Source organism: Falco rusticolus, chromosome 9, assembly GCF_015220075.1.
Source record: "Falco rusticolus isolate bFalRus1 chromosome 9, bFalRus1.pri, whole genome shotgun sequence".
Taxonomy (NCBI): domain Eukaryota; kingdom Metazoa; phylum Chordata; class Aves; order Falconiformes; family Falconidae; genus Falco; species Falco rusticolus.
The window spans coordinates 24391399-24405114 of record NC_051195.1 but is presented as its reverse complement, the minus strand read 5'-3'; the positions used below and the strand labels follow the sequence as shown (position 1 = coordinate 24405114).

Here is a 13716-nt window from a genome sequence, read left to right as displayed (position 1 = left end):
TTTCTCTGATTCAGCTGTATGAGTAAATGAGTGAGAGTGTGTGTCTGTACATGTGTGCTTTGAGACACAAGCATGGGGGAGCATTTAAAACAGTTTGTACTTTTAAGTTATCAGGAGACTGGAAACAGCTTCCCACATAATTCAGGAAGCCAAAGCTGACTGGGGCAAATGCAAGCTTCAAGTCCCAGTAACCCTTTCCTTAGACCCCGTTCCTGCTCCCACACTGCATGTGTCAGACCCTTCAGCACAAACTCTGCAACTTGGGGTTGTGTGTCCCACTGCTCACATGAACACTTAATACCTAAATGTTTACCATCATTTACCTTCCGAAAAGAGGTGATTTCTGTTGTCTGGAAGTTGAGACTGTGGCATGGATTTGTTTGTCCTAGGCAAGTTATGTCATAACTTACCTCAGTTTACTACCATATAAAATGCAGATACTAGTCTTACTGTTACATTTCCTGCAGTAAATAAAAACTTACTTCTCTTCAGAGTTTCCCCATAGCCTACAGGCAGAGGCAGGTAATTTGCTGCCTCGTCTTTTGAAAGCAACAGGATGCCCTTCTTGAGCCTGGGGTTCATCCTGATCATCTCTTGATGCCTCTCCCATCTCTGGCTTTCTCTCCTTGAAGTAGCTCTCCAGGTGGAGTGTTCCTTTGACCATGTGATCAAGAAAATTCAGAATCCATATGCAGTTCTTTAGCCACACTGGGAAAGGTTCTGAAGAGCAGAAAGCTGCATCCAAGAACTCTGCAAACGTCCTTGTCTTCTCAAGGCTCAGAGGGATTTCCCTTTCCCCTTGTGTCCAGAAGCATCCAAGTGACCCAAGATCCTCTGCCATCTTTTCAAAGAGACCATTCCTCTGGAAGAAGTTGCTGTTGACAGGATCCAGGTGCAGGGCTGCTGCTATCCCCTGAAGCGTGTAGAAAACGAGCTCCAATATGCAATTCTGACCAACTGCTGTCCACAGTCCAGAGGGAGGGTCCTGCAATGCACCTTCCATGTCTGAGAGAAGGGACAGGAGTCCATTGAATCCACTACAGGTTCTGAAAGCTGAATGACTCTTGGGATTCTCCAGTATCCTCAGGAGTGACTACAAACATTAGGAAGAAAGGAGACAAAAGCAGTACTTAAATCAAGGGACAAAGAAGCTTTAGAATATTTTAAAATTCCAAGCTTGTACCAAAATTCTTTCACTGAAATTTCACTCTTTGAAGAACAAAAAAAAAGAAAAAAAAGAAGTTGGTCAAAGTAAAGGTCACCACTGCACAATTTTTCTCTTTCTCCCTTTTCCCGTATAGCCAATGACTCAATCAAAATTTGAATGCACCCTCAGGAGCAACCCATGGAGTCAGCCTGACTGGTATAGAATAGTGCTTACAGGAATAAACAAAGAAATCAAATTTCCTGCATCACATATCCGAGTGAGTTTGGCCAGAGGTAGTTTCAGATCTCTGGCTATTCTTTCATCAGTCTTCTCAGACTCTCTCAAGAAATCTGCCTTTGCCTTAAATGAAAGCAGAGATTCCATTGTAAATAACCTTATACAGAAACTGACAAGGTGGCACAGCTCTCTATAGGCAAGTCTTCCTACAGCCCTGAATACACATGGGAAGGCACACTGGACTTTTGCTCACATGACTGTGCAAACCCTTTCCAAAAAAGCAGTGACACAGGATAGCCCAAAGAATACCAAGCAGCAGGCTTTTGTCATTAAGGCAGGCAATAATAATTCCCTTTCTCAGCAGATGTTGTTTTAAAGTTTGCATAACACTTTGGAGGGGAAAAGCCATAAAGAGTCAGATTGCTAAATGATTAGGTCATTAGATTGTTGCTTGAAGCAGGTTATACGTGAATGCACCCTGACAATACTGTGCATGCATAAAAACTAACCTATACCACTTGTAAATTTTGAATGCTATGGGCTTGCTATTTTAAAACAAATCTAGAACAGTTATTAAGAGTTGTAGTATTAGAAGTAAAATTAGTGAGAAAAAAAAGAGCTGGCAAGGAAACAGTCTACAGTATTTGAATGTAATCCATCCCAGGTTTTCGGGTTATTGCACAATTAATTCTGAAAATATGACGCTCTTTCAGGCACCAGGGATCTTTCACATTTGAGGCAGTACCTTTATCTGCAAGCCAACGTTGGAAAGCACTGTTTTTACATATAAAGTTTTCCAATAGACATCCAATGAAAGAGCTTCACTTCACAGCCTGCTGAAGAAGAATGGTTTCTTAACATATATGTCTCCCTGTAACAGGATCCAGGACTATGAGAAAGGGTTGGCAGAACTGGAGGGGGAGGGGGAAGGGGAACTCTATTACTGTCATTCAATTTTGTATGATAATGTATCAAACCAGGCAGAGACTTCTGAACAGGGATCAAATTTAATAACTCAGAGCTGAAGTTATCAGGACGGCTTTAACACATTTCAAAGAAGGTCAACAGTAACTACATTTCCTTCAGTTCTAACTCAGTTAGAATTTAATCGCCTGTGACTTAGTATTCCTCTGTCTTGAATCTATAAAACTGATGTCTGCTGAAAACCCCCTAATTCAGTTATCATTAACAGAATTTATTTCACATTCCATTATTTGTTATTCCTCATAATTGTCCGTGTGCCACACTGGAATATGGCAGTGTTAATTGCATTTGGGCGCAGGCTTTAACAGATAAATATATATTAGCAAATCAATCTGAATTTGTGTGTAACACAATCACAGTCCCAATGGATGTAGATAATAAATTCATTTGCCTACATTATGCTTTAATACAGTTACATCTGTCAAAATTAGACACCAAAGCTGCATTTATTTTCATATTAGTTTGGACACTATATTCAACTTTTCCTGCAAACATTGTTAAAGTTTACTGTTTCAAATCAAACTATAAACTTTTTCAAGGTTTTGTTTTTTTAAAGTAGCATGGTTTTTTTAATCACAGAATCAGGTGCTATATTGTGCTGAAAGCTCAATTCAGTTCACGCTTTGTCGAGAATGTAGAATGAAACTTTAAATCAGTGCTTACAACACTGCTGCTTTTCAGTTTGATGCCTATGATCTAAACCAAAATAAAACACATTGCTTCCACTGCTTCATTACTTATGGATCAAGCCCTCTATAAACACAACAGAGGCTATGAATAACGCTGATTTCTTCCTCCAAACATTCACAAGACTACTCCTTTTCGTTATTTCACATCTCTTTTTCTATTACATTGGTGCATATGAGAGATGACAAAATTAAGGACAGCAAAGTTTCAGCCTCAAACTCACCAGAATCAAGCTGTTCATCTCATACCTACCCTCCCTCTTCCAGTCTTCCTCCTTTACCTCTTCTCACATCCTCCCTCCACATCTCTTCCACTGTTATTCATGTTTGTTTCCCCTTTCTCTGTCATATTACATGTGAACTGCTCATACAACTGTGCCCTTTGCCACTTCCATTTCTCTGTCCCTCATTACTATTTAAGTCTTCAAAATACTTCACAATCTGATACTGAGTGAAGGTGTTCACCACACATACATACACTACTAAAAATCAAAGCGCCCAATTTACCAGAATCAAAAATTGGCCCATGGCTTTTTCTGTCTGCACTTCTTCGAAAAAATTCAGTGCTAGGGGTGAGATTAAGAGCCATTTGCCAAAAGCCAAGCAGTTTTCTTGAAAACAACAACCAAGAGAGAAGCCACATAAATTACCTTCAGCAAGTCCAGTTTCAGATGTAGTTCCCCTTGAGTAGAAGAACAGAGGGCCCCTATAATAATGCTCATATATTCTTCATAGTTGATGACTGATAGCTGCTCCAAGATGCTGAGAGTAGCACTTCTGTAGCACTCATCATCCAAAAATATCTTGATATATGGCACCATTCCATAGTCCTTCAGAACAACTGGGGACAAATACAGTACCATATAACAAATGTTATATAACAGTTGTAGTACCTGCAGATAGATTTTCGGTTTTGGTGTAATATTTTGAGTAATAGTACAGCAGGAGAAGCAAGAAGAAGAGCTGGTTAAGCTAAAGATGACACAAACTGAATGGCATAGGAACAACTAGAACTAAAATGATTGGATGACCATGGTTTCTAATCATCATAGGCGACAGTTTCCCAATACAGTAATGAATTAAAAGGAAAAGATGCCTTATGAGTATCCAGGTTAAACATCTCCTTAGTTTATGAAGGGGACTGCTTAATAGTTTGTGACAATAATTTGCACCATGTAAGATGCTGCAAACATGATGATTCCAGGATTCATGAGCAAATTAAGTGAGTGGATTCCACTATTCAGAAGAGTTCACTTCTGTATTACCATGTTTCACTATATTCCCTACACATACACCTCTTAGGTATGCAATACTAAATGTATGAGCGTTACTCAGCATGTGTCTGATCCTATCAAGATTTCAAATAATAGATATCACAGAAAAAAATCTGGATGAACAAACATTACCCAAAACTTGTGGACAGAGTCTTGTTTTCAAGGTAAGATTGTTTTTTTCTATGTAAACATTTCAATAGCATCCACACAGATGAGGGAAGCAGGATGGGTACTGGGATAAAGCTCATTATGCAGGATGAGAACAACTTTGCCACATTTCTTCCTGGTGTATCTGTTATCCCTACATTTCTAAATTTTCTCCTTCACTTCTCACTGAAGCACAAAAGTGGGAAAATTTGTTGGTGCTCCTTAAGAGGCATAGTGGTCACTAACTACCAAATACCATAAAGGTAAGGCAATTATATGTAATTTCTTACCAGTGTTCCTCACAGACCTCACTGTAAGGGCAGCCACCATCTTCAACATCACAGCATTTAATTCCTTCTCAGTGCCTTCTTCCACACCAGGCAGATGCATTCCAGCTGTCAGTTTATTAGAAGTTGTAATATAATTTATACAAGACATAGGTATCTGTAGCTAAAATATGTTAAACCAAAAAGCAAAACCAGTTCCCCAGCAGATTCCAGTTTTCTCTTAAATATGGCTTACAGGCTACTTGAACCCTAAAATGAGCAAAAAATTCAGACAGGGCATTGTCTTGTCATCAGGGTCTAGTCTGGGATTGGGAAAAACAGGTCTGATTCTATGCCCTGCAGCCCAGATCTTCTGCATAACCACAGGCAATATTGGCAATTGTAGTGTCTCCACTTCTCAACTGATGTGGAGTTAGTTACCTGTTTAGTGATCCTTAGTAGAAACACACACAATTAAAAAGAAAATTATGGATTATGAGCTGTGAAGTGATGAGATTTTAAGCAACAGAAGTACTCAAATGTCTAAACTAAAAGTGAAGAGCAGAAACCCCTTGCATATTCAAAGGCAAACATTTCCAAGAGTAGACAGTGTAAGGTAGGTTATTTTTAGATCTAAAAGCCTTGAAGTTTGCAGGCTAAATTTCTGGAAACCAAAAGAGGGAAGTAATGATCACTTCACACAGTGCCTTTGCTCCAGTCCCTCTTCATCTGTGTGTCTAAATTTACAAATTACATAGCTATTCAATTACTCATTCTATAAAATCTAAATCACAGAGTGAAATGGATGCAAAGACAAAAGAAAGCACCTACACACCAGCTTCTAACCAGAAGGTACGTTTTCAAGAACCTTGGTATGTATCTTGACAAACCTTACCTAAGTACTCTTGTACAAAACTCTAGTTCTCCAATATAAAAAATGCAAATCTAAGTATCCTTGCAGGTAATGGATATCTGCACTCTGGAACATTTTCTGCAATTCATGTCCCTTCTGCTGTTTGGAATAAATGTGTATAAATAATTTAATTGTGCTTGCTGCATCAGAAGTTATACCTAGTACTGTGAGTCCCTCCCTCCTTTACTAAATAACTATTGCACTGAAATTTAAAGACATTTCCTAATTCATACAGCACAGAAAATGTTACCATGCATCTTTCTTTAATAGCAGTTATAAACTTTTAAATATCTGAATCTATTCCCTAAGTCAGCTGTACTCCAGTTACTATACCAGGACCATCACCTTCCTGTTTTCATAATAGGAAATAAACTATATCAGATGACAATGAGTGGTAGTAATTGCACGTAATATATGGTCAAAATTCAAGAAACTGCTTTCCATTATTATTCCTCAGGATTAAGTCTTATTTTCAGAGGAACTAAGCACTGAGAAAAAAATCTTCCTCTGCTCTCAAGATGGCATCCTAGAGAACCCCAAATTAAGACCTGTTTAAAAACGTGGGCTGAATGGTACCCTCCAGAATAATTCATCATACACTGGTGAAGAATAGCCCAGAACTGTTTAGGCTAGCAAACAGAATAATCAACAGCTAAGATTTCAGAGATGACCCCCAACTTAGTATGTCATAAACTTAGGCCAGTTGGCTTTAAGACAAAACCTAGCTACTTAGTATATAAAATGTATAAATTAACTGTAGAAAGGGTTTCATTAATTCCCATTGATCTTCCTACTTCAACAGTCATTGTGAATGACACTAAGTTGTACCTGACTTCCTGAGGATCTTGGCTTGTCTCCTCAAAACAGCCAGCAGTAGGCCTAAGAGCCCAGAGTCGCGGAATATGTCACTGAATAACAGGTCCTTCTTGGTCATGCTGAGAAGGCACCGGAGAGCTGTCAAGGTGCAGAATGGCACTATGTTTTCCTTTATTAAATACTGAATCTTCTTCAAAATTTCATGGGGGACATAAGACAGGTCTAGCACTATGGACTCCACCAGTCTGAAGAACTGGACTTGGACTTGGTGTGGTTTGAAATGGATTATGTCAGTAAACTGGTTGATAGGTTGTAGTGTCCATTCCAGAAGAAAGAAGTTCACTGTATCCCAGGCCCATATGGTACTGATTGCTGCCAAGATTCTTCCACATAAGTGCTGGTCATTACTTTTCTGGAAAATGGACTGCAACACCTGAAAAGCTTGGAGGTTTTTCACTGTCATTCCTGTGGGATAAAACCAGGTAAGACCATTTTTACATCAGCGCTATTTGAGACTGCAAGCACAATAACTATAATGTTAAATCATGTCTGAAAGTGGAAATAGAAGTCACAGACATGAGGGATGTGATTGGGAGGCATGTTCTCAGCCTCGGATCAGACCCTACAGCTGACATGATCAGTTCAGTTTGAAATAGGTAAGAGTCAGACTCCTGCAGCATTAAGGTCACAGAGAAAAGATGCCATCTCATACTTCTTCCTCCATCTTAAAACACATAATGAACAGAGCTTCACTTTTCTATGACCTGCTACATAGCCACATATAAATACAAATATATATATACACACTGTACCAGAAGACCGTGTCTGTTCAAAATCAAAGTGCGGTAACTGTGGGTGTACAATATCACCAGAAACTTTCAGTTCAGTTTTTCCACAGGTTGTAAGGCAGGTCAGCATGTCCAAGATCTCATCCAGATAGGGGTCTGCTTCATTTTGCTCCAATCCCTCACATCTAGGAACAAAACTTGGGAGAGTCACATGTTCATGCCTTAGTAAAACATTTTGGATATATCACCAGGTACTGAGCACACAGGAGCTACCCATTTTACTCCCCACTCCTCCCCAGTCTATTTTACTGTCGTTTTGCCTTATTTCTCTGACTTCTTTAACCATTTTGCAAACAGTAACTCCACACCATGGTAGCACATTCTGAATTAGAACAAAAATTTCAAACTTAAAAAGAATTTTGAGGAGTCTTCTGAAGAAAGGGAAGATAAATGTTTGAATTTAGTCCAGATAAGTGTACTTTTTAAAATTATTCATTATATCCAAAAATGCCTGTTTTGGGGAGTAAAAATTTAAATTTTATGAGAAATCAAAACATTAAACCAGACACTTCACCTTAAAAGGCAGGCATATGGTTGACAAGGTAAGAAACTTGCTGACTGAGATAAGTAACAGAAAAAACTCAGCCCTTTGGAAGGGAAAAATATATTGCCTGAGTGTGGATAGCTGGCTAGCTGAAAAAGTTCACATAGACATAGTCCAGCTGGCTGGACAAAAATGCACATCGCACTCAGCTTATCTGAAGTAAAGCAAAAATACACTGTCCTTGGCTGGTTTTGTTACACAATAACAAGAAGATTGCGGTCGGTAAAGAATGTTGCAGGAGGGAACAGATAACTACAGAAGAGAAACTAGGGGTGGGCTTGGTATTTAGGCAACTAACCAATAATGAGCTTAACTTTTGTAATATGTATGAGCTAATTATAACAAGGCATAAAAGGTGACTGTAAGGGACAATAAACAAAGTCTCCTGATCATTCATATTGAGTGACTGTGTCTTCCCTCCGTCGTGACAAATGGCACCCGAAACAGAGACCCTAGAGAGGGCTGAACCTGCGAGCCACGAGTCGACGGAGATCGGGTACCGGTCCTGAAAGCAGTGCAGGAGGCGAAAGGGAACAGTCCCCGCGCCTGGGAGCACCTACAGAGGGTCCCGCCGGCCACGCGTCGCCGAAGTCTCACAAAGGCTGCAACAGCGCTGATGACGGTATGGAGAGACAAGCGACATACGATTTGCTCAAATGCTTTTTAGAAAAGCGGAGCGTTCAGGGCATAGATTGTAAAAGGGAATTACCTGGGTTATTAGCGTATGGGGTAGCGAAGGGTCATTTTGGGAATCCAGATACGGTTTTCGAGCATGCAGAGTGGCGTAATTATGGGGACACACTGTTTGCCGAAGTAATAGCCGACAATAAAACTGCCAAAAAACTGATGAAACCGTGGCAAGCTGTCGCCAATGCCCTTTTGCAACATCGAGCTGAACAGAGAGCGGCTGCTGCTGCCTCTGAACGACTGGGAGTTGCAAGCGGGACTGCAATAGCCACACAGCAGGGGGAATCGGCTCCCCCCCCCCGATTGCCCGTTGCCTCCCTCGGTGCCTACGCTGACGGTTCAACAGGGGACTGCGGGGAGGTGGGAACAGTCGCCCTTCCCGTCGCCGCCCTCTTCGAAACCCTCAGCCCATCCGTCGGGGAATGATGAGATAAATGAGGAAATAGAGCGTAAAAACCCAGTAGAGAGTAGGGAATGTACGAATCCTTTTGTGGAAAGTTTTCAGGTTGCCCAAAATAGGCAAAAGGTCTGGAAGCAGACAGCAGAAAGTGCTATGCTTGAGGGTGAACGTGATTTTGCCGCAGGAATCGTGCATGAGGCTTTCCCAGTCACGTATTCACAGCCACATGCGCAGGGGAATATCACGGTTTCTATCACTAACTTAGATTGGAAATTATTAACTCAGCTAAGGGCTACGGTGAGTGAGTCAGGTTTGAAAGGGGAACCCACCAGGCAAATGTTAGATTATATTTGGGGAACTAATATCTTACTCCCGAGTGACATACACAGTATAATGAAGTTAATCTTGAGCCAACATCAGCAGCTTCTGTTTAATGCTCATTGGCAGGCTGCTTTTCAGGAATCGACAGCAGTGGTTAGACAGCCAGGGGACCCACTGCATGGGGTTACTCTACAGGAGCTGATGGGTTTAGGACCCTATTTTCGAACTGAAGCTCAGGCACTGATGGGACCGGATAAGGCGAAGGAGGCGATGAGGCTAGCTAGACTAGCGCTTGACCGTATAAAGGAACCTGGAGGAATCCCTTCGTATATGGGAATCAAGCAGGGAAGGGAGGAGCCATTTGGGTTATTTATCGATCGGGTAGCAAACGCCATACAGGCGGCTGGGGTGCAAGACTATCTCAAAGGCTCTATTTTAAAGCAGTGTGCCATACAGAATTGTAACCCAGCCACACGTAACATCCTAGCTACGCTACCAGGGACATGGACCATAGAAGAAGCTTTAGAAAGAATGGCACAAGTGCCAGTCGGGCCCCAGGCTATGTTAGTCGAGGCAATAAAAGAACTAGGGAGTGCTTTAAAAGAGCAGGCGCAGGCTACCCAAAGTCAGGTCTTGGCAGCCCTTGCTCCTTTGCAAGCCTCTGCTGGGCGATCAAATGCCCGCGGCCCATCTCATCTACGGTGCTTCCGTTGCGGTGTCACCGGACACATGAGACGGGACTGCAATGCCAACTCTGTATGGTGTCGAAACTGCCGCTCAGACACTCACAACGAAGCTGCTTGTCGTCGATCGGGAAACAGGCGACCCAGCGGGAAGAGCCGCCCCGCGCCGACACAAAAAGCGGCTGCTTACCCAGCAGCACAAAATCCTTTCCTCTCCAACCCACAACCAGCAGAAGCCTCGGCTTGGACCTGGCAACAACAGTAGATTGTACCCTATTGGACTCAAAGCCTACAAAACTTGCTACTGGCATACAAGGACCAATTTGTATAAGCGGACAAGCTGTTGGAGCATTACTCATAGGGCGTTCATCAGCCACCATGTTGGGACTCAATGTTTTGGTGGGACTGATTGATAAAGATTTTCACGGAGAAACTCATATTATGGCTCAGACACTGTTTCCCCCACTCTTTATACCTAAAGGGACCAAGATAGCCCAGTTGATTCCACTACCGCATCTTGCAGGCACCCTCCAACCATTGCAAGAACAACCTCGAGGACAAGGTAACTTTGGGTCTACGGGACAAATGGCTTTATTGACTATTGGCTTGGGTCAACGACCACGGCGATCGGTCACAGTGCAGTATGGAGACCAGACACTCTCGATTACTGCGCTGTTGGATACTGGCGCTGATGTCTCTATAATCAGTGCACACAAATGGCCGGTGCATTGGCCAACCCATACGACCAATGCTACAGTTGCAGGAGTAGGAGGAATGACCCTCGCTCGCAAATCCCCCCTACTACGATGGACTATAGCTGACAAAGTCATAAATTGTTGTGTCTCGATTATTCCACTGCCTGAGGGGGTGCATGCTTTGATAGGCTGCGATATCTTGGCCCAAATGGGGATGGTCCTCACTTCAGACCTCCCTTTCTAGGAGCGGCCATTGCTTGGACTTTCCCGATCCCACTCCGATGGAAGACAGAGGAACCAGTGTGGATAGAGCAGTGGCCGCTAAAAAGGGAAAGCCTAGAACAGGCGCATGAACTGGTTAAAGAGCAGTATCAACAAGGTCATTTGCATCTGTCAACGAGCCCCTGGAATGCCCCCATCTTTGTTATCAAGAAAAAGTCTGGAAAGTATCGATTGCTTCACGATCTGCGAGCGGTAAACAAACAGATGTATGATATGGGGGCCTTACAACCTGGCTTACCCAACCCAGCTATGATACCGGAAGGGTGGCATTTACTCATTGTAGATTTGAAAGACTGCTTTTTCACAATTGCTTTACATGAAGATGATAAGCACAGATTTGCCTTTACCTTACCCGTGATCAACCAGGAGGGACTGGATCAACGCTTTGAATGGACGGTCCTCTCACAAGGAATGAGAAATTCGCCCACCTTGTGTCAACTCTATGTTGATGCCACACTGCAACCTTTGTGACAATGCTGGGCTAAGACTTTAATCTACCATTATATGGATGACATCTTGTTAGCACAGCCGACACCCTTCTCTTTACAACAAAAACAGGTTTTAACAGAACAACTCAAGCACAGAGGCTTGGTAGTAGCACCCAAAAAGGTGCAAGAATCAAGCCCCTGGAAGTATCTGGGGTGGTGCATTACTGATACAACAATTCAGCCTCAAAAGTTGTCACTCCATCTGGATATCCAAACCCTTCACGACGCCCAACGACTGCTCGGTGATCTGCAATGGCTCCGACCTGTAGTGGGCATCCCCAATAAACTATTAAATCAACTACGCCCCCTGTTGAGAGGGACAGATCCCTCAACCCCAGTACAGCTTACTGAACAGCAAGAACAAACGTTACAACAAATAGCATCAATGGTGACTACGTGCTCCACGCATCGGCGTGTTGTAGGGTTACCCATCGATTTGACTATCTTATGTGGCACTCGGTACCTCATGGGTGCTCTAACACAGCGAAAAATAAAAACGGGGGAGAAAGGGGAGTACACCACCATCGTATTGGAATGGATAGCTCCCCCACTGCAACCACGACGCACAATACAAGAAAAACTTTCTACGCTGACGGAGCTGATCAAGAAAGGTCACTGTCGTATCTTACAGGTGGATGGCACTCCTCCTGGCACGATATGGGTGCCGATGAGACAGATCTACTGGGAGTGGTACTTGCAGAACTCCGAGGGACTACAGGCTGCATTACTCCACGATGGAGCAGCGATAATAGTTAAACCACTCCCATTGCCCATCCTGTCGTGGATGGAGAACATGGGCTGGATTGTTAAGCCGAAGCGATCCAGCCAGCCTATCCCGCATGCTCTTATGGCCTTTACTGATGTGGGTCGACGCTCTAGGACCACTGCCATAACGTGGAAAGATGAGCAAGGGTGGCAACACCAAATTCTACAAGTGCAGCCAAAGGATTCCCTACAGACGCTAGAACTCTTCGCAGTGGTCTGGACATTTATTAGATGGAGAGATGTCCCACTGAACGTAGTCACAGATTCTCTCTATGTTGCTGGCATAGTCAGCCGGATTGAAGATGCAAGCGCGCGTGATTTAAAGAATCAACGCTTGACAGAACTACTCGTGAGCTTGCAGCTTGCAATCACACAGAGATCGGAATCGCATGCAGTGATCCATATCCGAAGCCATCAGTGGGAAGAAGGCCTCGGAGAGGGCAATGCTTGAGCTGATCATCTTGTCGCAGTCGCTACTGAACCCCCATTAGCACCACATTGTCAAGCCCGAGAAGCCCATTCAATCTTCCATCAAAATGCAAAGGGGCTGGCACGAACCTACAAACTATGGAGGAGGCTCGGGCCATTGTGAAGGCTTGTCCTATATGTAGTCACCATAACTCAGGCTTAGGGCTCGGTTGAGGGGTCAACCCGCGAGGACTAAGGTCTAATGATGTTTGGCAGACGGATGTTACTCATGTTCCTGCATTCGGTCGATTGAAATATGTGCATGTTGCTATAGACACCTATAGCCATATAGACACCTACAGCCATATGTTATGGGCCACACCACAGCCCGGGGAAAAGGTCCGGGACGTGCGCTGGCATTTAACTAGTTGCTTTGCTTTTTTAGGGGTGCCTATTATTATTAAAACTGATAACGGACCTGCATATGGTAGCGGATCACTTAAACGCTTTATGCAAATGTGGAATATTAAACATGTTACTGCAATCCTTCATTCTCCAACTGGACAAGCAATCATAGAGCGGGCTAACGGGACGCTAAAACATTATATAGAAAAGTTCAAAGAGATTCAGGATGTAAGAGAAAGGGTAGAAAAGGCTCTTTTTGTGCTTAATCGTTTGTGTGTATTTGGGGACAGTAATGAGCCGCCTATAATAAGGTGCCACGCTGGCTCAGAACCTCCCAGGCCACCACACATGAAAGTACTGTATAAGGATGCAAAAACAGGACAATGGGTACGTCCTGTGGAGGTGATTTATGTGGGGTGTGGTTATGTCTGTATTTCTACCGATTCAGGTACTATTTGGGTTCCCAGCTGTTGGATAAAAACCTGCTGTAGAGCACACTGGAGGAGCTCGACGCGAGAACGCTGCTTCGCCTGCACCGTGCGATAGACCCTGTTCTAGAACCTATTCGACATCTGTTCCGATCCCACATACAGGGGATCACACGTGAAAAACTCGAACTTTTGACAACAAAGATACAATCTCATAACCCAAGGCCAGTTGGTCACTCCAGCTGCCTTAAATGTGGTAACTGTAACTGTGGGGCATGGGTATTGTTATGGT

The 13716-nt window shown here is 43.1% G+C and overlaps 1 protein-coding gene across 3 annotated transcripts in view; it reads right to left on the bottom strand.

The window, feature by feature from the left end:
- The window catches only part of WDFY4 (WDFY family member 4), a 144763-nt gene that overhangs the window by 117479 nt on the left and 13568 nt on the right, over positions 1–13716 (bottom strand). For all 3 annotated transcript variants that reach the window (XM_037400317.1, XM_037400318.1, XM_037400319.1), the window contains exons 8-12: positions 7283–7443; positions 6483–6935; positions 4766–4870; positions 3705–3895; positions 483–1093 (exon numbers count right to left, since the gene is read on the bottom strand). In XM_037400317.1, the coding sequence (XP_037256214.1) occupies positions 483–1093; positions 3705–3895; positions 4766–4870; positions 6483–6935; positions 7283–7443 (1521 nt within the window). The remainder of the gene's footprint in view (positions 1–482; positions 1094–3704; positions 3896–4765; positions 4871–6482; positions 6936–7282; positions 7444–13716) is intronic.